A 27243-nucleotide genomic window follows, 5' to 3' on the forward strand; every position below is an offset into this window, starting at 1 on the left:
CCCTCTTTCCAATTCGCTGCCTGCTGCCCTGAGGGTGACAAGGCTGAAAGTTTAGCAAGTTCTGTGCATAACTTCGCATCACAGGAGCAAGTGCGTATTCCCCCCCCTCCCCTTTCTTTTTCCTGCTTCGAAACACCTCCTTCAAGTTCGCAGCTGGGCAGGACTCCAAAGGTGCAGCAGCAGCAACAAGCTGGAGTTCAAAGTTAGCAGTAAATTGCACAACTTCCAGCTCATCGCTACGCTCGGTGACTACTAACAAGCTGGAAGGCGCTCAGGCAAAAAAAAATAGGGGAGAAGGGAACACCCTCGAATTGTTTGGGGATTGCTGATGTTATGCCGCTGGGATCATGGCTCCTTTTGGAAGGAATTTATTAAAAACCCGGCATAAAAACAGGTAAAGTGCGTGGGAATGTGGAGGAAAAGGTAGGGCGCTATGGGATGAGTTATTTTTCACACTTCTTGTTTGGTTCTGGGGGCAGGATGTGTTCCCGGCAGCCGCGCTCGGGCTCACCTGCGAGTGGGAGCCGGGCCGGGGGAGCGGAGCGTGCCGAGGGAAAGGGCTTTTCCCTTGCCCCCTTTCCCGGACCTGCCGTGCTGCCTTCGCCCTGGCTCTTTTGACTGCTGGGCAGTATTTTCCGTGAGCTCTTCCGGAGCTGGAGCGTTCCCGGGCGGACCGAGGCAGTGCCCCGCGCTCGGGGCGAGGCTCGCCGCAGCCGGCTGCAGCCCCGACGGCCGCGGGGAGCCGGAGCTCTGCCCCGGCCGGGACAAAACTCCCCGAGGATCTCACGGCAGGGCCGAGCTCCGGGCTCCGGGCTCCGGCCTTAGCCCCGCTGCCCTGCGAGGGTGGCCGGCAGCCTGCGATCCCTTCGGATCAAACTCGTCCCTTATTCTGCCCGCTGGCTGTCAGCCTGGGAGGTAGGAGAGCATCGAGCTCCCAGCGTGGGGAGGCGGGGGTGGGGGTATGCTTTTTTCTCTTTAGCCTTTAGTCCGGGATGGACTTGTACTGTACATACTTTTTTTTTTTTTTTTCCTGCTTAGAAAATACTTGAGAGGGACTGCTGTGGTCCTTGGGTCTGCTACTGCGAAGTTTCTTTATGGGGACTTTGCCCCTTACGTGGTACATGCTTCCACATGCCCCACACACGGGCTGCGAAAAGGAGAAAGAGGGTTATGTAATCGTGTTGGGTGCTAGGGTGGTACTAGACTTTTTAAGAGTAAATTTGTTGGGACCCTATGGAATGTGCCCATCTAGATAAAGCTGAATAGGAACAGGTCAAACAGAAATTTTGCATCAGTGAGAAACTCTGAAATAACTTGTGATCTCATCCGCATTTTACCTAGTGCTCCTCATTGAAATTTAGTTTGTTTGTATTTAAAAGAATGCAAAGGACGATCTTTTCTATGAGGAACATAATTGAACTCTAAATAGTCTTGTAAAAATATCCCATTTCTTTTCCATGTTTGGCTTTTGGTTTTCACATTGGATATACTGAAAATTATTTGTGGGGGGCTTGCATTTGTTGGGATTGTGTAAAAATATTAAGTGAGCCATATTACAAGGAATATAAATTAGAAAGATTTTGATAGTCAATGTTTAAAAATAGGATGCTATTTTAGAATTATTAATATTGTAGTTTACCTATTAAACAGCGCATTTTGCTAATGTGTCTGAAAACAGTAAAACTTTGATAGAATTCTCATGTGGCCATGTTTTGTTTAGAAGATCTAGAAAGGCGAACACAAACTTTTCTATGAAACCGCTTTCAAATAGAGCTGGAAATCTATTACTCCTAAAGTAGAAGTCCTGTTCCTGCAATCACTTACCTGAATAAGGATTAAATCACAAAGCGCTGTTCCACTGTATTCAATGGTGAAACTGTTTCTCTTTTGGGTATTTATAATATCTTCACACTAATTACATGAATTTCACTATGTCTGCTGATGTGATATTTTATTCCTCAGGAAAAGAAAGTCATAATCCAATACTTTAAATAGGCAATAAAAATTAAAACACCAAAGGTACCATTACTGGGAACATCTAGGACTTTCTATTCATTTTATGCTCACATCCCCAAAAATGAATTAATGCCTCTAATGGCCAAGAGGCTTTGTGGCAATAAGAAGGGTCTGTGTGACCACAGAAATGTACGGGGAGGGGGTCAAGAACAAAGCAAATTACATACTTCTTAAGATGTGTTATTATCTATCCAGATATTTAAATTTCTGTATATTTAAAGTTAGATTTGATACTGAATTTTGATAATTAAACTTTGCTTATGCAGTTAGTAAAAATGGTTTTGCCGTATGATTGAAGAGCTATTTAAAAATTATTTCTCTTTTTAATTGTATCTTGGTGAACTCATTTGAAACCTTGAGAAGTGAGCTTAAAATCCTTCACTGTGTTTAGGCCAGTAGTTGTAGAGTCAGAACTTGAGGCTTACTACTTTGTCTAACTACCTGTAAAGATGGACCAAAAAGGGACATATCCAAATGTGTGTCTTTAACATGCTGCTGCTTTTTAAAATAGGCCTAGTGCTCATTCACATTTCTGGGAAACTCAGTTTCTTCCTTTTTCTCTGAGAGTTCTTAATGACCATTTGGTACGTGCAAATGTAACTCCTGAAAGTAATAAGATAAGCAAATGAGGAATAAAATCTATGTTTACATGAGGACATAAAGCTAAGTTGAGGCAGCAAAGGTAGGTAGAAGAGGAGCCAAAAGGAAAATGAAGGCGTTACAGTCATTTGCTCAGATAACAAGATGACACCACTGTAATTAGTGCTTGTCTTGCAGCATTGCCCCAGAGGTTCCAGATCAGGGTGCTGTTTAATAGTAGGCTCTTCACATCCAGATTGGAAATTGTCAGTCTCTGCCCCTAAAACCTCAGAGTCTAAACAAAGAGGTTACTCTAACTGAGTCTGTGTCTGAGCAAGAGGGGAGGGATGTTGACCATTATGTCACAAGAAAGAAAATGAGATTAAATCTCAGGAAGACAAAACCTGTGCTGAACTACTGTTAGTATTTGAATGATTTTTAGTTAGTGTTACTTTCTTGGAGTGCTGAAATGTCACTCATACAAAGACAGCACAAAGCCCACGTAGCCAATAGATCATTTAAGGCTCAGTTTGATTTCAGGGGAGTGGCCTCTAGGATTATGACCCCAACCTGTGTTTCTTGGCAAGAAAGACAATAGCGATATTTTGATATCTTTTTCAAGAGCAGTAAGTTTTTACACCATTCTTTGTCTTTCTGTGACAACCAGAAGTAATCACAGTCCCCAGAATGTGCGTGTGCTTGTCACTATGTCCCCAGGAGAACAATACTTCCAAGATGCCCCACCCACTTACAAACCCAAATGTGCGCAGCAGGGACAGGTTGTACCCTCCAAGGCAACAAAGGAAAAACGAAAGTTTCCTGCAGGACTAAGGCTCTGCAACATGAATAAACTCAAGGGGATTTATTTTTATGCAAATCTCTTAAAGATGCTTACTTTGAGAGTGAGAGGAATGCTCAGCTCACATCACACTTCAAAAGTGTAGAGAGGGCAGGAAATGCTTGGTGGAGGAAGAGAAAAGGTGCTGAGTTCTTTGCTCTAGTATTGATCTAACACATTGCTCTACACAAAGACAAAACAGGTCCCTATCCAAATATGAGAAATACAGAACATACATACTTGCTGTGTTTAGGTACCACAGTTTCATCTTGTATTTAATTTCCTGATTGCTAAGCAGAACAGGAATTTATACTGCATTGATTTTTGGTAAGATTAAGACCTCTGCTCTTGAGTGCTAGATTTGGTCACTTTTGAAAACGGGTCTAGATTTATTTAAATATTTAAAGGATATCTGGATCTATGTCATAGTGAGAAAACTGACCTCATTGCTATTTCTTTCATCAAGACCACTTCCATGGGTTTTTCACATAAGCCTTAGACAAAATTGCTGAATCTCTACTGTTCCATTCATGTTGTAACTGGGATACTGAAAGGAAGAGGTTACAGACTATCCATCTTGATGCCATAGGGCTGTCCTGTTATGCTCAACACACCTTGAGAAATACATTTTGCCAGTGTACTTCATGCTGGTCCTATGTTTACTACAAACGTTTGTACGGTCTGTTGGCATGCGGCAATTCTGAATCCAGAGTAGTGTTCCATGATTAAACAATTGTGTTACAGATCTGATAAAATTTAAATGTGTTTACTGGCTTTGCTTTTCCTTCCTGTATTTTTTTCTACCTTTTACTGTTCACTCTTTTCGACTGTTTTCACTTTTACTCACTGCCCACAGGAGTTACAGCAGTGTTTCTCTGTAGGAGGGAAAGATTTACTTTGCCTACTCTTTAATTCTGCCTTTCTTTAATCAGCTTATCTCTGGTTCAGAGGTAGAAAGACCACGTATCTCCATTCAGTGTTACAGATATAAGAGAGAGTTCTTCCTGTCCAGACAGTCAGAGGCCCCTCCCCAGTGAGAGACATTCAATTATTCTCTCAGTTTATGTATTACAGCGCAGGGTAGTGAATTAGATTAGAGACTTCATCTCTCTGATACTGCCCTAGCATTTCCATGATCCCTCCCTTTCTCCCACCCTCCAGTAGTTTCTTATTGCATCTAGTTAGCGCAGTGATTTGTGTATTATTCTGAACCTCTCTTCTGCTCTACCTACGATTGAGTTCACCGCTGTACATTTTAAACCTTGATGAAGTAAAACTGAAAATGCTCGGCATTGAGGTTTGGACTGCTAAAGCTCTTGGAGATCAGCTGCTTGTCTGAATGAACTGTGTGTGACCCACACTGTAAGTCTCATGGGACCATGTGAGATGTCTAATACTTCTCTTGGATGAGCACACCGGGATAAAAATGTATATGAAGCTATAAAAGTGCTTTTTGATACAAGACTGCGAGGTACTTGGTATGTATGTTGGAGGGGGCCGATAAAAGTTTTAGAATAAGTGGTGTACATGTGCTAAATTTTTAAATTGAAAAGATGGTGCTTGTTTGGTAATGATAGGATGCATTCTTTTTACATATTTTTTAACTTTTCCCTGAGTGTGAGATGTATTAGTGAACTATCAAAGAAGTTGTTCCTTTTTGAGCCAGACTTCATACACTGTAATTTATTTTCTGGTCTGCCTTGGAAGCTTTGTCTCAGGGGTCAAAATGGTTGCATACATTTTCTAATAATCTTTGTACATATTTGTTCACTTCACTTTCAGGAAGAGCTTTCCGTCTAACAAAACACTAACCTTATTTCTAAAGAGTTAATTATCTACTATTCCAGGAGGGCAGGCAGCAATTTCATCCTGAAGGAGTAAATAAAATGAGTAATAGAAGTGTAATACTACACCATCTAAGCAGCATGACTTAGGTTAAGTTGAAGCTAATCTGAAACACTAATATAGTGTAGAGTCAGGCTGAGAGATACATTTCAGACAAAACTCCCATTCTTTTAGTGAAAGATTAAAAAGAGAGAAAACCTTGCTGTTCAGTGGTCATTTCCTATTTTACTGTTGAAAAACTAGTATTGTGCATGAAGAAAAACACATTCCTAAATATATAATTAATTCAGTAGAGCGAAGTAAGTTTTCAGAGTTGGGCATTTTTAAAAATTCTATTAACTTAAATAATAAAGTCAGTGATAATCACAGAGTAGTACTTATGTACCTTGATGTACCTATGCTCAGAAGAAAGGTTTTTGTTTGTTTTATATGATTAATAATCATTTAAAACTCCTGTCTGAAACACTATTATTTGAAAACATTAACATCTCATATGCTGTACAAGCCTTAATTACTTCATTCAGCTTCTATATTTAGTATGTTGGTAAATCCTTATTAATAGTGACAGAAAAGATGATGCAATATAAAAATGTTAAGACCACGCATTAAGTGAAGCCTAGAACTGAATGCTGGACATATTGGTACCCAGTCATGTCCAGAGGTAACTGGGCTATTATTGTCACTCCTGTTGTTTCTCTTACATGTTATGATACTCTCAAGATGATGTTTTTTCTTTCTCTGTAAAGTGTTTCCATGCTGGCAGTTCCTCAGGTATCACACAGGACAAAACAGATAAGAGAGTTTCAGAAAGTTTTGTCCAAAAGAACACTTTTTGAGCACATTTCTGGAACTTGACACAAATAGGCTCCAGGATTAACCACATTGCCTTTTCCTGGTTTGACCTAGCCAGAAATACATTTAGGGTGCAGGTGTTGCAATAGTGATAATGATACCAACTTGTTTGTGACCTCAAACAACCGATAAACTTACTTAGTTTTCCTTAGCAGTAATTTGGGAGTTAATATTTACATGCCTCAGGAAAATAAGTAATACATGACCAGACAGTGCGAAATGTGTAGAAGTGTAGAGTGTGAAAGCCAGTTAGTGGGAGAGGTATGAATTAAATCTGCGAGTTCTTTTCTTCTAGTTTTTATAAGTCCACTAAACCTAGATGCCATGCAGGAAGGTGAGAATACACTATGGATTGTTTAGGTTTGATTTTATGTGATTTTTCTGAGGAATTTTTCAATGGCTAAAATTTTCCATAATGTTAAAAATGTCTTGTAAAAAGGGTTTTAATGTCCCAGAAAGAGAAATAAATACATTTCATGAACGTCTTATTATATTTTGAGGCGGTTTTGAGACGTGAACTAAAGAAAAGAAAATTACCTGCAGAAATTTAAAAAAACCAGAAAGGAAGCTTCTCGATGGTAATGATAATAAAGTTGTCATGTAATGTATTTATAATGCTATGAAACCCAAGTCCTGATGCCATGTGGAAATGAACAAAAGACATCAAAATTGAAATAAAAAATTCTAGTGTATATTTGGCATACATCCCAGCACTTTATTTATACTCTTTATTTAAGATATTTGTCTTTCACAACTTTCTTGTCTTATTATCACTCCTGTCTGCCTGAGTGCATTTTTGCCTCTGTCAGTTTTGAGACATTAAAATTGTAGTTTAGGTGGTTCCTAGACATGTATGTTTGAGCATCAGCATTAGAAGAAGCCAGGTTATGTTGTAGAGATGTTCAAGGTGATGTAAAACTCTGTTTTTCTGGGTTGTGGTTGTTTTTTTTGTGATTTTCTTTTCCACATTAATTAGTAAGTGGCAGAATAATCATAGAAGAAAAACATGTTTATAGAGATGGTAAGTGTTTTTTGTAAATATAATATATAATTTGTTTGTATTGAGGGTCAAAATCATGAATCTGATTAAGTTTCTTTCTTTATTCTCCACCCCTATTTGCTCTCTTTCATTGATATAAAGAATTCTGAGTTACAAATTTCCCATCATAATGAAAAGCAGAATGAAAAATTGAAAAGCAGATTTTAGTTTTTCCTCCTTTTAATAATACAAAAATATTGAAGCTTAAAATAAATATGCAAAAGCGTAATATTCTCATGTTCAAGGATAAAATCAGGTTTATGAAAATTTAATAATCTATTAGACCTTTGTTTTGGTCAGGTATAAATATGTTTACCTTACTTTAGCTTGTTAGGGTGTATGACCTCACTGGAATAATGCAGTTGAGTAAAGACTACTAATTTTTAAGAGTCTGCCCCTGGGTCTTGAACATGCAATTTGCTTTGTGGTGATAGATTCCATCACCCATGTAGAATATCTTACTTTGCTTTCCCCAGCCTCCTTCAGAGGGTATTTTCCAATATGAAAGCACTTTTAAACTGCAACATTTTTCAGAGCAACAGTTGTTTTGATGGCCCAAAGTATACCTCATTTGCCATAGAAAGTTACCAGATTTTGCTCACTGATCAAAGAGTGGTTTAGTGATATTTATAAATGTGGGATCTTGCGCTGATCTTGTTCAGCTGCTGGTGCTTTGGTCGGTAAACTGATGTTCTGAACTGCTGTTTCCTTTGGACATTAGCTGTTGACAGACTTCCTCTGAACTGATTGCAAAGGCACTGGGTATGTTTTTTAAACTTGATTATTTGCTGTATCTCTCAGGGCCTCTTTGTTGCAAATATCCTGCTTTACTGAAAAGCCCTGCACAAATTCAGTTTTCTAACAACAATTTAGGATTGGTATTGACTTTACTCCACTTTCCCAGACTCCCAGTACTTTAAGGGTTAGGTAGACAGCTGATAATGTTTGTTTACCCATGGAAGTCCCTACAGGTGTCAGACAAAGATCTAAGTTATTCTTGGAACTGCAGTTGGGGACGGTCATAGTACTTTTGCTGACATTCGTGCTGCTCCTGAGATTCAAGTACACAGTAAAATGCGAATGTCAGGCTCCATCTTACTCTACTTGAGCCATTGAAAATTTAGGTATCTAGTCATCTAGATACTCTTTGTAGTTAATGGATACATCTAAACACTTCTGGAGGGCAATTCATTCAATCTTAGACAGGCTGTCAGTATGGGATTAGTCACCCTTTTGGAGGTGCCTATTTTATGCCACTGATTACAGAGGAAGGTCAGAAAATTATCTTTGACTGCACATCTACATTTTTAAATAGCTTAAGGTAGCTGATACGAGCTCCACCCAATCACTTTTCATGGAGCATGCTCAGATAGAGCAGATTATTAGGCATCTTTTGCACTACTCATTTTAGAAATTAAAAAGGGAAACATGAACAGGGAGGTGAATTACAGGTAGATAATGTATGATTAAGGGAGAACCATCCTAATAGCATGGATGTCTTCCCTGACCCTGCCACAAAATTCTTACCTAGTTTTGTGCAAGACGCATAAGCCACAGTTTACAGAACTGGTTATTCACTGTATGTTCCTCATTTGCTGATTCAGTGTCCTGTAAACTCTTTTGCATAAGGCATGAGCAAAGGAAGTTTCTGTGTGTCTTACTTTGCATATGTCTATGGATATGAATTCAGTTAGACACAGTGGGAATTTAAATGAGTGGATAGGTTTGGTTTGTAAAAGGCAGTTCTTTCCCTACAAGAGTGTGTGGAGATAAATTCAGTAATGCCAGCCTGAAAAGCAATGGCATATTCTGATGGTAAAGGACATATATCGAAAGTGTAAATTTTGAAAAGTGTCCTCTAAAATGGTTGTACCATACCTAGGAGAAAAGATACAAATAAAAATGCACACATATTGAACAAATGTAAGTAATAAGGGCTAGTTTTATGAAGGTGCCTAAATGTAATTCTAGTCACCTAAGACTAGAATTTTTTAGAATGTGGGATGTTTAAATTCTGACTGGTAGCACTCCCCAGCCATCTGTACTCCTTTCATGTCTTACACTGGTCCTGAACACCATGAAATTTGTGCTCTCCTCATTATGCATTTTTCAGAAAAGTCTTGTGAAGTTATTCTAAACTGAAATTCTCTCCATAGTTCATGTGGAAGCTGCTTCATTTTGTGCTGGCTTAAGCTATGGTAGGGCAGACAAGGACAAGGATTAGTGTTGAGAGCTTCAGTGAGAGAAAGGAATCAGGGTTTGGGCTGCTGTTCTAATTAATATTTCTCTTTTTTTATGGAATGAACATTTGGACATGATCTAATAGCATCTAAGTCCTGCACTTCTGTTCATCTTTCTGACCACTTTGGTCAGTTCCTGTTGAACTTGCTGGTGTCATCAAACCCCATTTTTAAGAGTTTGACCCTTTTTTAGTACTTTATGTGGAAGCTGAGATGTCCAAGTGAGCATTATGAATTTCAGCAGCAAGGAAGATACTTGAAAGTTATAACGTTAAGTGTCTGCAATGCTTCAGTGCCTTCTGTATCTCTGACAGAACTGAGTACCATCTCTTACAAATATTTAAATGAGGCAGATGACCAGTGTAGCAGAGAATGAATGTTTCTATGGATATACTGAATCAAATTAATTTTTGTTGAACTAAGTAGCATGGAAATCTTTAGCAACGTTTGAAATTTTTCAGTACTTGGCTGCGCGTTAAACATATTTCTTTGTGCTAAAGCATTTGTGCCTGGTAGGCATATATTCAGTATAAAAATGCATTTATGACAGCTTTTGTTGGATGAGATCGCAGAATGCATATGTATAGCTCATAAGATACACTGTCACATATGTACAATAAAATGTATTACAGCCCCCAAATCATTGTATATGTAAACAATACGTGCAGAAATAGCCACTTCTGTAGATTGCGTATTTATGCATCTACATATTACAAACCTGAGCACACACCAGGCAGTCAGAAGTGACAAACAGAATGTGCACATGTCACGGAAGAAAGCTAAATATGTGTATTTCTCCCAACATGACAAAGCTGTTCACATGGCAGAGGGAAGCATGCCTTCACCCAGCTGTCACTGTGGTAACCACTCAGCTTATGAAGTACCTTGTTAAAATGCCTTTTTATCCTCCCTGAGCTATGAAGCCATCTGAATTGCTCATATGTTGAAAGGATCCCCACCTACAAAGACATTTGGATATGTGAAATAAAGAAACAGAAGATTAATTTGAATGTTGACTCAGTCTGACTTTCTGTGAACTGACAACAGGTAGTTTGTAGTGTCTTTCTGGTGTCACAGTCTGCTTGGTATAATCATTATCCTGCCATAGATACATCTCACAAAACCAGCACCATTATTTCTCGGGCCTGCCTTGGTCTTTGGTCACAGTCATGTAACCATGCTTAGCTTCAGCTGTGCCTCCTGCAGATTTTTTGCCTATACCTGCTCTCCTTGTTCATCACAATTCTTTTGCCAGGAGTTACCACCTTTCCAGCTGCTATAAATTTTGGAAGTTTCTTCCTAAACTGTTCAGTCACATTTGGGTGGCCATCTAAGATGATTTAACAGAGCTTTAATCTTTATTTCTTGATTTATCATACTGATTGGAGACAAGAAGCTCAGCTCCAGTGGCAGGGTTGTGATGGACAACTGACATGGTTATGAGCGTCTTCATATGGACCCAGCTGGAAACACATTATCTGAACCCATTATGTGTGTAATAGAAGAGGTTTTGGGCTGAAGTCACTATTTCTCACATATTTTAGGATTCACATGGCTCTTTATATGAATCACGTGGAATGTCTTTCCTCTGCAGTCAGCTTCCTCCATCCCCTTACAGCTAAAAAATTGGAGTGAGGGCTACTGGACACCATTCGCTGTATCTCTCTCTTGTCTACACCTTTCTTCTTTGCATTAATTTCATGAATTTCCCATTATCTTGGTAATATTTATGATCCAGCTTTAAACTTGCTTCCAGACAGCAATTCATCCCTTTTTGCCTTTCCTATCTGTATTGCTCAGCTGGCTAGAGCTAGCTTTGCAATCTCCTATGCCCTCTTTAAGCATATCCATTGCTTGGGAAGAGCACAGTTGGTGAGGTTAACAATTTATTTCATTTGTTCAGTAGCTTCTTCAGAGAAGATGTGGTTATATTTCAGAGACCTATCAGCCTGTGGCTGACTAGCTTCATATTGAGGCATACATTGATAGGCAATTTTAGAAAATTACTTCAAAGCATAAGCTGCACAAATCTCTCAGTCTGACAATTGACAGTAAAAATGCTTCAGGTTTCTTTTAAATACAATTATGTCCACTTTTCTTGTTAGCGGAATTATGTATCTTGTACTCAATTTAGCTCTTTAGGATGAACATTTATATGAGAGTCCACTTAATTATCTCATCTTTTTTTTCCTTTCAGCTCTTCAAATATTGTAAGTAATGGAACTCATTTGTCACTGAATTGTCTTTCAGAAAGTTTGAGGTAGAAATTAAAAAGAAAAAGGAAAGAAAATAAAGAATTGATTGTAAATTAAGTCTTGATAGAACATCCTTTGAGATGATATTTTTTAAAAATTATTTAATTAAAGCAAATGAAATGGGAAAGATCATACAATGTCGTTTCAGAGTGGGGTGGTTCACTCTGTAAAATTTATTGCAATACATACAGGAGAATATTAAACCCCATCTTGTCTTTCTCACTCCTAGCAAACTGTAAAGAGATACTCAAACTGGATTTTATGCTATACAAAAAAAAAAGTTGTGTGGACAAATCATTAGATTTTAAGAAGTTAGGAAAGGGTAATGATTGCTATAGTTGTTGAACAGCTCTAAAGGCCAGCTGCTGCATAAAGAGCAGTCCTAACCCCCTTTCCAGGCTCCTGGCCATTCTTTACCATCCCCTTTGCATTGCTGCTATTCTTGCCTGACATCATAGAACCCAAATGAGTATTTTTCTTATTCTGTTTCCTGAGCCTGAGTTTAACCTTAAGATTGGAAAAAAGAAACCAAGTCTGTCTGGACATTCCATTCATTATGTGTGAGAAGAGTACCTGTCTCACATGGTGCCACCAAGAGCAGAGAAGTGCAAAACATGCACAGCATATAGGAGTTCGTAAGAAGGTAACCATCCCAGCCTCCTTCAGATCAGGGAGTATTGGAAAAGTAGCATGAAGTCTTATTTTTTCCTTGTCTGTATCTCATTCCATTATTTAACTCGCCTTATTATCATCTGTCTACAGCACGCTTTGTTCATGTTTTGGCAGCTCAGACCCAGCCTCAGAATACTTTGTGTTTGTTTCCTCACTGGGAAAAATGTCAACAAAGGCGGAGGAGGGAGCAGTACACTTTTGCCTTTCAACAAAAGCTGAACTGAATTTCATGGAACCACAAAAAAAGAGGAAAAAAAACCCCAAACAAACCAAAAAGCAAACCAAACAAAAAAATCCCTCATACTCTCAATGCTTGGAATTCCCCTCACTTCTTTGATCTCAAAAGCTCATAAACAACCAGGGTGCTTCTAAAAGGCAGTTATAAAAATTCTAATGGAAGAAGCTAGATAACACAAATTTCTATTAACTATAACAGCAAGTCTATCGTTTAGAAACTTGTGTTCCAAATGAGCTATAAATTATTTTGTTTCCTCTATACTACTGAAAGTGATGGAGTTTTAAACTCATTCTGTACGTTAGTAATAGGAGCTCCATAAAGATTGTACTGTGTAACCAGTGCTTAAATATGCATAGGCACTTAAATTGGACACAGGAGCAATTTAAAGAACTTTATTTTTGCAAAGTAGCAAAATTATTGTGGTAGATGAAAAGTATCAGTGGCATTTTTATTTGTTCACTAGTGAGAACCACTCACTGCTCAAAATCAAGATGTAGTATTTACTGTATTGATGTTTCTAAACTTCTCATGTTGCTTATTAATGTTGAGGAATTTGAAAATGCCTTTCTTCCCATCCCCCCCATCATTATCTAAAGAATTACTCTCCCTGAATATGTCAGTTTGTTTTGGCTCTGGAGTTTTTCCTGGATCTTCCATTCCTGTATAACAGCTGCTTCCTCAGTAGAAGTTGCAATATACACATCAAAGCATGTTTATCCAGTAAAGTAAATTGTTGATTTACTGTAACTCATCTTGGAAAATATTTTGGTGGACAACTAGTACTCCTTTTCTCAAACCTTGACCTCCACTGCATCAGGCTACTGCAAATACAGGCCTGGTATGATAAACGTGTTACTGTCATGACATTTTGTGTACACACCATGCTTGCTGGAATTCCAAACATTTTTTTGACTAATATCTACTTACCAACCTTATGATTTTGACTATACAATGGAGAAATGATGATTAGTCTGACAGGAAGGCAGATTTAAAGCAGATGTAATTTATAGGGAATGTGCACCTTAGGGGCAGAGGAAAATTTGAGTGGTAAGACAAGAGGAAAGGGCAGGGGCAGATGCAGTCTCCACTGCAGCCTTTGCACTTTCCTGTAGGTTGATTGGAAGTGTAAGCGTGGTGTAGGACAGAGATAATAAGCGAAAGGGAGATCGTATGCTTCTGGTCAGCTTTGCTGAATATCGGCACTCGGCCCTTGCAAATGAGATTTTGCAAAATAGTATTGGCCACTGTAGCAAAGACATAGAGTCCTGTCATTATTAAATGGAGCAGCAGGGAGTGTTCAGGTTAATCCACTGTAACTACTGGTCTTATCTAGTGAATGAGGTGTATAATTCATCTTACTATATCTCTTACTTCTGTCTTTCTGTTAGTGCAATATCCTGAGTTAGTGGATTTTCTTGGCTTATTTTCTGTGTAGTACAAAATCTGCTATCCATCCACTTAAGAGATGATAGAATTAATACTGTCAGCCCTTGTTGGTCCTTCTTGTTGGCTGCTTTAGTTTCCGTTTTATCTGTTTTAAGTACTGTCAGGGCTTTTTTCCATTTTATTTTTCTTAACAATTGGTCCCTGTTCAGACACCTGTTTCTAAGCAGTACTGTTATTAGAATGAAACACATGATTTCCCATGGGATTTTTACCAAAGTCTGACATTCCAAGTTAGCAGCAGTCTGGTGTAAATGAGTTATTTGCAGTAAAATAATTATCAGAATTATTTTCTTTAATCTGTCATACCTTTTATGTTTTTTGTCTATTAAAAAAAAATACTATCCCATTGCAATTCAAAGTTATGACACTGAAATTTTTCATGGAGCACCAAGATAGTTTAAAGTGTATAGGTGAACAGAAATTTCAACCACAGATCATTGTTGAATTATAATATATGCAATTTTATACGGTGGCTAAGGTGATGGCACTTCTCTGAAGAAGACATGAAGGACCTACTTACAGTTTTAAGTACATAAATCTTAATTCATATAGGACATAATTTGAAACAGCTGTTGCCAATTAAAATGCTTCATAAAGCCTTCCTGACAGTATGGATATTTTGTTGAAACAAAAATTTATGCCTTTAAAAAAGAACACCAAAATGAACATTAAATTTATACCAGGAAAAAAGTGTTGTAACTAGCTAGTTACAAAAATAGACTTTCTTTAAATTGTTTTCTTTTTTTCTAATATCTGAAATATTTAAATTAGAGCATCCAAACTACTGTGTATATGTGTATGTTTGAAAAACATCATGTGGCTCACAAGATGCCTAATTTTCTTTGATTTTTAACAAATGCCTATGTACATTTCTGTAAAGGAGGAAGTTTTGTCATAGAGCAAGATTAAATGGATACATAAACAGATGGTAGAGAGAAATTTATTTCTTTCTATAAATAACAATTATTTTTAGAAGTTCTATGGTTTTCTTTCCAAGTCTTCCTGCAGTATTGGGACTACACTGATTATCTGTATCAAGAGCTTTATTCTTACAGTTAAAGTACGTGTTCTGCCTTGCCATGATACCTTTCAGGTGACCTTTTCCCTGACTTTCATGTAATGCAAAACGGAAGAAGAACCAAGTTTCTGACATGTCATGTATGGAATTTCTGTGTCTTACATGACATGGATATTAACTGTTCCTCCATTAATATTGTTTTTAGGGACTTGTGAAGGGGAATGGGAATGCAGTTAGTTAATACGCTCACTTGAATCCCTAAGGCTTTGGAGCAATTCCAGCTTCATGGGGTAGTGAGAGAGTAGCTACTTCCTCATTGCTGCCCTTAGGAAACTCAGAAGCGTGTAATGTACTTAGGCAGGAGGAATACCAACTATGAAATTTGGGCTTTATTGCTTTTTGAATGACTTTACAGAAGGGGACAGAAAGTTAAGAGAAAAGGTGGTTTAAATGTGGATAGCCTAAATAAACTTAGTATGGACTTTCAGTGAGCCATTTATTCTGGAAAGGCTGAAATACTTCTGACCCTAGTTTTCTATACCTTTAACATTTGAACTCACTTTCAAAAATCTCTTTGGATCAAATTAAATTAGCTTCTTCCACACAAGAGCTGCAACACATGGCCCCAATAGCTTTACCCTTTTGCAAATTTCCCAGATAAAAATCACAAAAAGCCAAAATATGTTTTGATCTTTGCTTTCATAATGATCATCTATCTCATATATGCATATATATGTATATATACACACACATATATAAAGTAACATGATGAGATTTTGAAAAAGAAACAATAAAAGCAATACAATAAATGCAAGAAATGCAATAAAAGCAGTAATACAATAAAAACAATAAAAGCAGTATTATCTAAATGGTATATGATGATGTATGTAATTTCTATACTTCGACTTCATATTTTGTTATTGACTTCATATTAAGTCAGAGGTCTGGTGGAAACAGCATTCCCATACCATTTTCACAAATCATTGGACATAACGAAAAGGTTCTTCACTGAGGGTGGGGTTGGGTGCAAAAACAATCTCTCCAAAAATTTGGTCACGGTACCAAGTCTGTCAGAGCTTAAGAAACTTCTGGATGATGCTCTTAGTTATATGGTTTAATCTTAGTTCTGTGAGGAGCAGGGTATTGGAGTCGATGATCCCCATGAGTCCCTTTCAATTTGAGATATTCTGTTTTTCTTTGGCTGATATTAGCCCTTATATATCCTGACATGTAAGAGTCACTGGTATTAGAAGCTCTCAGAATACATGTAGCCTGTGCCCTATGCTACAAATGTAGGCCATTTGTGTCAAGTAGATATGCCTGTAAGGTTGGCTTCTTATTATTTCCAGGAAGTAAATATAATTAAAAGCCACCACATTTTTGATCGATAGTCACTCTTATCTTTATGATAGTTATAGCTCAGCTCTGAGTGATAACAGAGATTAATAATCTTGGCAGTAAGATAACAAGTTTTTCAGAAATTGCACCAAAACAAGGTAAGTGCTCTCTGGGCCCATGCACATGGAAGAAGCAGCTGTAAGTGTTGAACAAAGAGAAGACCACAGCACAAATACACGCTTCCCAACAGGCATATTTATGTGCCCAGCAGCATGCTCAAGGACATGCTCAAGGACCAGCCCCTTAAAAACACTGCATTATTAAATGCTTAGTGTGTCCTGTTTTCCCAGGATGATACGTGCTGTTGTGCCACAACGTTTTCAGAGGAGAGCAGGTGTTTGGGAGGCTGCTCCCTGTGCAGTGTGGCAGGTGGGAGATGTGGCACAGAACCTCCTGCTGAGGAGATGGGAGCCTACGGCTTAGGGAAGAACATAGGGAGGGACTGCTGAGCAACACGGGGAGTAGAGCCTGCCTGGGTCTCCCTGAAGGTGTTGTGTTTCTTAGTGGACATTTGGAAAGCACCTAGATGGCAGACCCTGAATCTCTTGGCGAGCACTTCACTGCAAGGAGGCAGTAGGCAGCAGCAAGATTGTCTCTTAGAGATTGTTTATCTTCTCCATTGAAGAAAGTGAATTGTTTTGGGTGGTATCTTGGCATAACGCAGGGGTTTGCTGAGAAGTTTAGAAGCATTTTGATCTTGCTTTGGGGAGGTCAGGGCAGCGCCATACCTTCATACCTACATACTCTGGTCAGCTGAGGACTCCACCACAGCAGTCTGCCAATTATAAAACATGATTATCTTCTGATTTGTTGCAGATTAGACTGCATGGGCTATTGAGAGGGCTCAGGCTGTCATAGAATAAAACATGATTTACCAAAAAAATTAGTGAAAAAATGATGCAGATTTTTTTACATGAATGGCTTTCTAGCATGAGGTCTTTGATGGAAAATTTATAAAAAATTGATTTCTACCCATTTTCAAGGAAAAGGTTAATGCATTGCTTGGTGTGCAATCTTTTTTCACCAACTGACATTTATTCCATATAAATTGTTTCAATGACTGGTAGGAGGTAACTAGTAAAATTTTTGGTCGAATCTCAGGTTTGAATCCCTTTTCTAAGTATTTTTTAGTTGATAAGTTTGATTTATCTTCACAGAGGGTATGTCAAAAATATGGTAATATTGAAAAAAGAGTTAATCTTTTTTTGGAGGGGGGAAGTCTAGAAAGAATCTATTGTAGTGAAGGGTGACAAGGTTTTTATCTATGCTTTTTTTCTCAACAAAGGCAAAATGTTCTTTTAGTATCCATTACATTTCAGAAACATTGCATTAAGTTGCTAAAAATAGGACAGTGATCTAGTTCCAACAGAATGTTTGCAGAAATTAGTGAAGAAAAAGAAGTATCTTGTACACATGAAGGTGAAATACTAAAAAGTAGGAGGATCCCTTTATTTGATTGACATGATTGTAAAACTGATACATTACATATTTATGGAGATCATTGCAGGAAGGCAAAGAATTATGTTTGATATGTATATTTTTGGGCCAGACATACCTAAAAGTGCCCCTTCCAGCATTTAAACAATCTCTTATTTTGACTTTGTGAGACATAAATAAATGTTTTTGTTTTGTCTGTACGTTGCTGGAATGTATTACCTTCCCTTAGGCCTGAAGAATAAATTAACAAATTGTATATCTGACACACAACAATCAGTTTGTGCTGATGTAATTAAGACTGTGTGAGGTCTAGAGTATGATTGGGATGGGTTTTGGGTCATCCTGAAGAGAAACAAGGAGCAGAAGGCATGAAAACAGCAATCAAAGCAAGCAAACAAAAAGATTGGAAACCTACTTTTGACCATTATTAAGTTTAAATTCCCATCTGTTCCTTAGTAATTACTGGCTTTTAAAAAAAAAGAAAAATTATAGACTTGCATGTTGTTATCATCAAGACTTTATAATCTTAGATGTATAAGTAGAACATTTCAGTGATCAATTCAAAGAAACAGAATTCAAGCCAGAACTGTAAACTTCAAAGCCTGTTTACAGTAGCATTATATTTTTTGAAAAAGAATAAGTTGCCTAGCTAGTTTTGAAGAAATTGTTATGGTGGTCTTCAGGAAACTCAAACATTTAAACTGGAAAAACACTTTGGATGTTACACTCCTATTAACTGCTAGGTTACTAAAAATGTTAGTTCTTTTGTATCCTTTACAAAACTGCAGGACACGAAATTCAAGGAACCTGTAATATGAGAACATTGCCTCTCTGGTAAATCACTGTTAAAAAGCAGATCTTGTTCCTGAAGATTATAACTTTTAGTATTGCATCTGAAGAAAAAAATAAAAGGAATTCCTGTCAATGACCAAAATTTAATCAAGACTTCTTTCTTAGTATTGAAATGAATTAATAGATATTCTTATAAATCACTGGCTAAATTGAACAGTCAAGGTCAAAACTAAGTTGTGAAGTTAGGATGTGTAGGTCCCACATTTAGTTGTCTGTATTAAATCAATTACTGCTGTAACCATTCTTGTTACATTTCTCTCACATAAACCAGAATCTGGATTAGTTCACCTGAATGAATGTGATTGGAGAATGAATATGATTGGATTAACTCACCTGATTTTAACTACCTAAAAGTGAGCTATTTGATTGCAGGTGGCCACATAGGTCTCTTGTAGTTAATGAAAGAGAGAAATAGCTTCCTCTCATGTTTATTTCCAGTGATCAAAGATGGGCTAGGCAGTAGGGATTCTTCTTGGAGGTCTTCTATTGATGAAGAGGAATTTTTGTTGGTGAATTTATACTGAAATCTTAACTTCCAGATGGATTCCACTTCATAAATGCAGAATCTGCTCTTCACTTTCTATGAGGAATGCACAGTTTAACAAAAGATTTTCTAGTACTGGAATCTTCCTGCATTCTGTTTTGCAAGTTTTTAGTAACTGATATTCTGTGACTGGCACTATCATGCTTCATTTTTGTTTGGAACAACTTGAATTAACTATGAAAAAAAGAATTATACAATAAATTTTACTTAAAAGGTACATGGTAAGGTTCCAGTTTACCATTTTTAGTGGAAGATAACAAAGAACTACTTTTGATATTTTAGAATATATTAGAATTCCATGGCAATGTAAGATTATAAACTTTGGGGTAATTCTTTTTGCTTAGAAGTCCAAAAATTCAGTGAAGTGACTGAATAAAGATTAAGATAACACATCTTGGGGCAAACACATAGAAACATTAAGGAAATAATTTGTACTTTACCATGCTGCTTTGATCCAAGAATTACAGAGGTGTTCAGAATTTCTTTTAATTTCTTCTCTCCTTTTCTGTAAAATGTGATAATATAATTAAAATATGTAGGGTACATACACTATACGCATATGCATTTGTAAGTACAGTAATTTCACAATTATAAGCCGCACCTGATTATAAGCCGCACGTTACAATACAGAGTGTGATAAAAGGTATCTATTCTATCACCATCTGTTGAGGGTGGGGGCAGTGATCCTTATCTCAATGGCAGATACTCTGCTAATGGGACATCCACTGAAACCAGGCGGGGCATTGTTCTTTATGTTTTCACAACCCATCCTTCCTCCAGCGAGTCATTTTCTGCTAATGGCCCGTTGAGTCCCACTGTGTGACTGATAAAATTACTGCATCCCATTGGAAGTTGCTCCAGCCAGGGGGAAGAGCCCAACATTTCTTACCAAGATAAAAACAGAGGTTTTGGGACACTAAGGGAGCCCCTTTCTCCACTGGGCTCCAGAGGAAAACCAAATTTCTCCACATCACCACTGGACCTCCGGAGGGAAACTGCACCTTCTACCGGAGCACTGCTCCAACTGAATCACATCTGTCACTGCAGGAGGATGCAGCCACCATTTAATGGGACTGCTACCAACACCCTGCCTGACAGGGTGTCAGGTTGTACTCTGACTTTGTCAGGGTTTGGAGTTTGTTTCTTTGTAGTACTGTATTTCTATTTTAATTTCCCTAGTAAAGAACTGTTATTCCTAATTCCCATATCTTTGCCTGGAAGCCCCTTGATTTCAAAATCATAATAATTTGGAGAGAGGGGAGCTTACATTCTCCATTTCCAAGAGAAACTCCTGCCTTTCTCAGCAGACACCTGTCCTCCAAACTAAAACAGTAACTTTTTGTTCTTTGTCCGTGTATAAGTCGCACCTTATTATAAGCCGCACTTCGGGTTCGGACCAAAATTTTAGTCAAAATGGTGCAGCTTATAATCGTGAAATTACTGTACTTATTTTCATGTACAAGCTACTTGATTATTTTGTGCATGTGCATTGTCCAATTGTACTACTAATAGTTGTATACTATAGGCAAAGTAAAGAACAATCCTTCCTCAAAAATGCTAAATGTGAAGTCCTGACAGACAGGTAAATCATAACTGAAAAAGTTACAGGGGGCAATAAACAGCTGGAAAAGGGTTGAAAAACAGTAATTTAAAGACGTTTTTTTACATCCATATTGTTTTCAGAGATCCTCTAGAGATTGCTTTACAAGATGTAGTGTGTTTTCATCAGAATTTTGCTTTAGAGTTCCTGTTGAACTCTGTGGGAATTTCATATAACAAAGTATAGTAAAAGTATTTATCAATTCAATAGTGATCGGATGCCTAGGGGTCTGCAGATTTATCTGAAGATTTGCTAATAGCACAGAGAGAAACTGACTTATAAAAGCTTTAAAGGAGCCAGGAGGAGAAGAGACAGTAGGGTTCTGCTTAATTCACATAATCGGTTACATACTGAAAATATTGACTAGCAGAAAATATGCCAATCAAATTAAAACAAGAAAAAACAAACAAACCAAAAAACCCCACCAATAAACAGGAAGAGTTTTTATTTGAAAACTAATTGCATAAGAAACTCAGAAGAATGCTAGAAGACATGACATTCATTTCCTGAAATGTATTTCTTGATTGCAAAAGAAATCGGGAAACACACAGTCTGAGTATACCACCTCAGAGTCCTCAATATTTGGTATTTCTTATATTTTTATGCCTCTTTTTTTATTTTCAGTACTGTTATAAATTTAAATTCAATGGATGGTAATACACTTATGTTTGTAAATCAATTATTTAGATATCAGTAGTGAGCATGGTCTGAGACACTGTATTTTTCATAGCTTACTTTGAATAACTTTCTGCATAATAAATGATTTTTTTCTTTTTTTTTTTTTTCATATCTGTAGTGTAAAGCAAATACTGAGATATTTTAGTCACAGCTGACTTATGTTGCTACTGGCTATTTACCTGAATTTCACTTAACTACCAATCGGTCAACAGAAAAAAAATACAGCATCCTGCATTTTTTAAATCTCAGAGGACTTACAGTGAATTTTTAGCATATGATATACTTCACAGTAATACCATTTAATCCAATATCATCCTGCATTCCTTCCCCCCTGCTTAAACTTGAACATTACTCTTTGTGCCACTTTACCATTTTCTGTGCCTCTGATTTGTGCTTTCTTATTTTGAAAAGTAGTCTATGGAAACATTATTAACTTTTTGAGCTCCAGTTTCAAAAAATAATTACTGTAAAATGCTGCCATGTGAAGGGGAGCTATTAGAGAGGGAAAATGATGCTATTACTCAGAGTCATCTACCAAAACACACATTTTACAGAGAATGTTCCAAGACCTGAAGCAATGTAGTTGGACAGAACTCCCTTGTGCAATAATACTAATAAACTTACACTTGTCAGTTTTATTATTATTCATTTGCAGTTTCCTTTCTTTTAAAGATTTTTGCCTCCTGGTCAGAGTGGCACCTAGAGCTGAGTCAATCATAGTTCAATTTATTGGATTGCAGTGTGTCTGTCATGTTGTGTAATAATTAAGAAAAAGAATAAGCTGGATTGCTTTACTAATCATAGGGTATAACTATAATTAAGCCAAATAAAGCTCCATGCTTACAACTCAGAAGACTAAAAAAGTTCTGTGAATAGGTAGTCCTAGATAGAAACAAATGCTGTATTGCACCCTTTGAATATGGTCTGAATAGTTATTTTCGTTTTTAAGCTTTCTCTGTCAGACTAGGTTAAAACTCATTCATTCAAATCAACTGCAAGAGATAGCAGATGACATTTTTCCTCAGGGAATTTTATGCAAGAGGTCAAATCATCAGATCGGTGCAAGAAGAAACCTATTCAAGGGGAATCTTGGGGACAGGAATATCCAGGCAACTCTGCCAACACAGGCCCACAGCAGTGCAGGACCAGATCGGGGCAAACTGAAGAATTAGCTGTAAAGTGAACTTCTCACTTCAGCTGAATTGCTGTCTGGGCACAATTGATTGTACTGAAGCTATTGGAGCCGTAATGGGATCTCAGACACCTGGAGTTAGGTATGTCAATGTATAAGGAGGTACCTGGTTAACAGCACATTCATTGTAACTCATAAACAAGTAAATAAAATAACTTTTTCCCTTTTCTTACATTTCTGTATCATTGCAAATAACAAAATAAAATGCAGACTAACGTATGTTTTCTCTTGCAGCTGGTATTCTCTCACAACTCACTGGAATTCAGGCTATTTGGTACTTCAGGAAGAGCAAAAAATTTCTTGGTACTTATTAGTTAAAAAAAAAGGAAAAAATTGGTTTTATGCTTGTGTGCATGCAGGTGTGGCAGAAGAACTATAGATTTATTCTCTTGGCAGATTCATTGGTGCTGCTCAGTCATTTTTCCTCAGTGCATCTATGTTCAGTGCATTCTTCCCTTCAGAAGCCATTTCTAAGAGCTTAGATTCTGTGCAGTCTGTGCAGTCTTTGTAATGAGAACAAACATGAAGATCTGAAAGCCATGCTGTCCTAGGACAGTCTGAAAGTGTAATGCAGATTGCCAAACTTTGTTACTGATTGTTTATACACTCTTACTATGTATACAAAACCAAGATTTGATAAAAGGTATTTTGTGTGAGATTCTCATTCAGGTGGACTAGTAATTATATTAAAGCACTAGTTAATTAAAGCTGTTACTTAATCCAAAGACATTTCTTCATGCAATTTAAGCAAGTGTATTGTCTTGTACAACAATACAGGAGTTTTTCAATGTGTTAGTCATATCAGAATTATAGTAATTATTCATACTGTCTCTGACATTGATATGTAATTTATACTTGGTCTCTTCTTGTTTTCCAGATCTCACAGCAAGGACATGGCTTCAAATGAAAGAGAGATTGTGGTTTGGGTTTGCCAAGAGGAGAAGATTGTATGTGGCCTGACAAAGCGCACAACTTGCTCAGAAGTGGTTCAAGCACTGCTTGAAGATCATCAGACAACATTTGGAGAGAAAAAGGTCCTTTTCGGAAAACCTAGTGATTATTGCATTGTAGAAAAATGGAGAGGCTCAGAGCGAGTACTGCCTCCCTTGACAAAGATTCTGAGACTTTGGAAGGCCTGGGGGGAAGAGCAGGCTAATTTGCATTTTGTACTGGTAAAGTCAGATGCTTTCCTCTCGTTTCCTTTGTGGAAGACAGCAGAAGCCAAGGTAGTACAAAACATAGAAAAGCAGTGGGACCTCAGCCCAGCAAACTACATGAAGATGTTGCCAATAGACAAGCAAAAGAAAATTGTGAGGAAGACTTTCCGGAAACTGGCCAAGCTTAAGCAGGACAGTGTTCAGCAAGAGAGAGATAATATGGAGACACTGATTCATCTGATAATTTCTCAGGATCATACGATTCACCAGCAAGTCCTTAGAATGAAGGAACTAGATATGGAAATTGAAAAATGTGAAGCAAAATTCCATCTAGATCGTGTGGCAAATGATGGAGAAAATTATGTGCAGGACTCCTATTTAATGATCAATACAAGTGAGGCTGAACAGCAAGGGAGTAGGTCAGATGATCAAAAAGAGATGCATGACTATTTGAGCAAAAGTGAGGGAATTTTACAGGTTGAAGAGAGACTGAAACATCACAAGCAATTAATAGAGAACCTGTGTGCTGAAATTGAAAGAGAAGTACATGGTATATGCATGGGAAAAAATGGAGAGGATGTGCACACAGAAGGAGCAGCTAATGCTGAACTGGAAAACTCAGATTTGGAAAGTGTAAAATATGAGCTAGAAAAAAGTATGAAAGATGGTCTGAGAATCAACTCATACCTGAGCTGCATCCAGAAAGAACTTACATACAGGGACTCACTACTTCAAAAGAAGGAAAAAGAATATGAACTTCTTACAGAAGAATTTAATTTACTACATGTTAAAGACAACATTGAAACTAGGCTTCAATCAAATGAAGAGCCATCCAAAGGCAGTGTCATTTCCAGTAACAGCATTGCTGTTCCTGACTTTGTTCATAGAGTGACTAATCTGGACATCAACGATACAGACTCTGACACTGGAATCAGCTCTACACACAGTCAGGACTCTGAAATAACTGCAGGGGACATGGTACTGTTGTCAACATAGTTGAAAACAGTAATGCATTTTTTAAAATTTTATTTTGGAGGATATTTATAAGAATTAGTAAACCTGTTGTCTTGAAAGTTAAGCTCTTCAAGGTATGGAAGCTGTGGCAAAGTAAAGAGAGTCTATTTATGTCCTTACAGTATACTTGTGCTAGAATGCTATGTGCTAGAGTTGGTTAACTGATAATAGGTGCAAAGTTGTTGGCTTTGCTAGGCCGAGACTGTTTAGACTTTGTAATGTTGATACTCAGTGAAATGGGAGCATTGTGACTGGCTTGGACCGAAAGTTTGGAAATTTGGTCTTTGAATCTGCTCCTGCATCTCCCTAACTTTTTAGGAATGTGAAGTAGAGACTAGAGAAAGCTAGACCAAGAGCTTGATTTTCTGCTCTGTTGCATTAGCTTTATGCAGACAGAGTTTCCTTGCTATGAAGCTGCTGTAAAAGATTATATAATTGAGCATTTAATCTGTTAAAAATAGCTTTTATGATAGTGTAGAACAGAAGAAATATAATTGCATTTATGCTGTATTTTAAAATTTAGTTTATATATAATATCAGGATGATATTAAAAACTCCTAAGTCCCATTTTTAAAATTACCTTCCACACATGCGTTTTTAATTTTGATTCTCTTTCAGCAGCTTTTATCTGCTTTTAAGATCCTTAAACTCCCTACTTATCTGCTGTTACCCCGTAGTTGCCCCAGTGATGTTTAAGTCCACAGAGTTCCTGCCAGCAGGCATGTCAGAACTACTTAAATCCTGCTTGTGCGAGACGCTGAACTCCCAGGCTCACGCCTAACCCTAGGGGCATTTTCAGCAAGACTTTCTCCTGCCTATCTCACTGGCTGGATCCAGAGTCTTAAACCTCCTGAAATCACAACTACCAAAAAAACCATAACAGAAGCAACAGGTAGGAACCAGACATTTTAGTCTCTGGCTAGACACTGTTTCCCAATAGCCAGCTAGCAAATATTTTCATACAGCAAGTTGGTTTTCATATCCCATCTCATACTGTTTTGGAGCAGGAACCTATAGATTGTACTTCCTCACTGAGGACCTTTGGGATACAGCTAAAACTAATCCACTTTATGCAGTTAAAAATTGGGCTCCAGGTAAAATAAGAAAAAAAAAAAAAAAGAAGGAATGCAAAACATGAGAATTTTACAACTATGTGGTTATGTCAATTTTTTTTCATTTGGGATGTAGTAGTTTATCTCAAACCCTTCTCCAGCATATTGCTGTAAGTCTTAAACAAAGCTGTAGAATTGAGAATTGTCTCAGTTACCAAACAAGACTTCTAACTCTGTGCTAGAGGATCTGCTAATAGAGATCACATGCATAATTTCTGGGTTGCCATGTTCATATTTTGCAGGTCAATCAGTTTAATACTTCTGATTAAAATAATTGAATGGAAAATAATTACAGTATTTCTGAATAAAGGTCAGTTCTGCAAAATTCAAAGCAATCCTGGAATTCACAGCCTACAGTGTAAACAAACGAAAAATACCTAGAAGGTGTAAATGTAAAATTATTTGAGATACACTGCTTTCTTTTTCTATAGTTTTCTTCTCTTAAGTGCCTGTCAACCGTGTGTTTTCTAAAATGGCCAAAGTACTGGGACTGCTGATTAGTACGTATTTAATGCAGAACAAAAAAAAAAAAAAAAAAAAAAAAAAAGGTATTTTTGAAAAAGAAAATTTTTGTGGTTTATTTGTTGTGGATTTTTTCCTAATCCTGGATATTATAAATAGTTTCTGTTTCAGCAAAGTGTGCTAGTTGCCTTAATATATTTTGTGTTGCATTTTTTTCATACGTCATTTGAATACTTCAATAATAATGTGTAATATTTAGACTCATCAGCTCCTGATGGAAACACATTTATGAAATTTCTTATCTTTGTAATAATTTATTAACGCAACTCTGCATCTTTTGACCTCTGTGGTATCACTCTGACAAGTAGTTAAACCCAGAGCTCTGAATGCTGAGGGTAGACTAATGTATTCTATGAGTTCTTATGAGTTTAGTTTCCAATAGCTACAATTTCTATTGAGTCATTTTTTATATATAATTACTTAGAGGATAGAGAATTGAAACAGAGTAATATACACAGCTGTGCAGGCTAGTACAAGACCCACAGGGGGGAAAATTAATTTCCACTCATACTCTACCAGATTTATTTTGCTCATAGGAACTTTTGAGGGTTCTCTCAGCTGATCTTTATCCACACTTGGTGGTTGATTGTACCTCCCCTGCAACTTGTAGGTCTTAAGAGTATTACTGTATTTTAAGAAGAAAATAGGAAAAATAGGTTGAGACAGAATATTTCTTAAAAAATAAAAAAAAATTAAAAA

General features: G+C 37.3%; 1 protein-coding gene across 3 annotated transcripts; it reads left to right on the top strand.

Moving 5' to 3' along the window:
- On the top strand, nucleotides 1-27243 carry RASSF9 (Ras association domain family member 9). Of its 3 annotated transcripts, none has more exons than XM_033059175.1 (2): nucleotides 1-90; nucleotides 23617-27243. In XM_033059175.1, the coding sequence occupies exon 2, from the start codon at nucleotides 23633-23635 to the stop codon at nucleotides 24890-24892; it is 1260 nt and encodes a 419-aa protein (XP_032915066.1). In that variant the 5' UTR covers nucleotides 1-90; nucleotides 23617-23632; the 3' UTR covers nucleotides 24893-27243. The 3 variants fall into 3 exon arrangements, with proteins under 3 accessions (XP_032915066.1, XP_032915064.1, XP_032915065.1); XM_033059173.1 differs by lacking the exon at nucleotides 1-90 and adding an exon at nucleotides 108-394; XM_033059174.1 differs by lacking the exon at nucleotides 1-90 and adding an exon at nucleotides 860-915.

This window comes from Catharus ustulatus, chromosome 4 (assembly GCF_009819885.2).
Source record: "Catharus ustulatus isolate bCatUst1 chromosome 4, bCatUst1.pri.v2, whole genome shotgun sequence".
In the NCBI taxonomy this organism is placed as follows: Eukaryota; Metazoa; Chordata; class Aves; order Passeriformes; family Turdidae; genus Catharus; species Catharus ustulatus.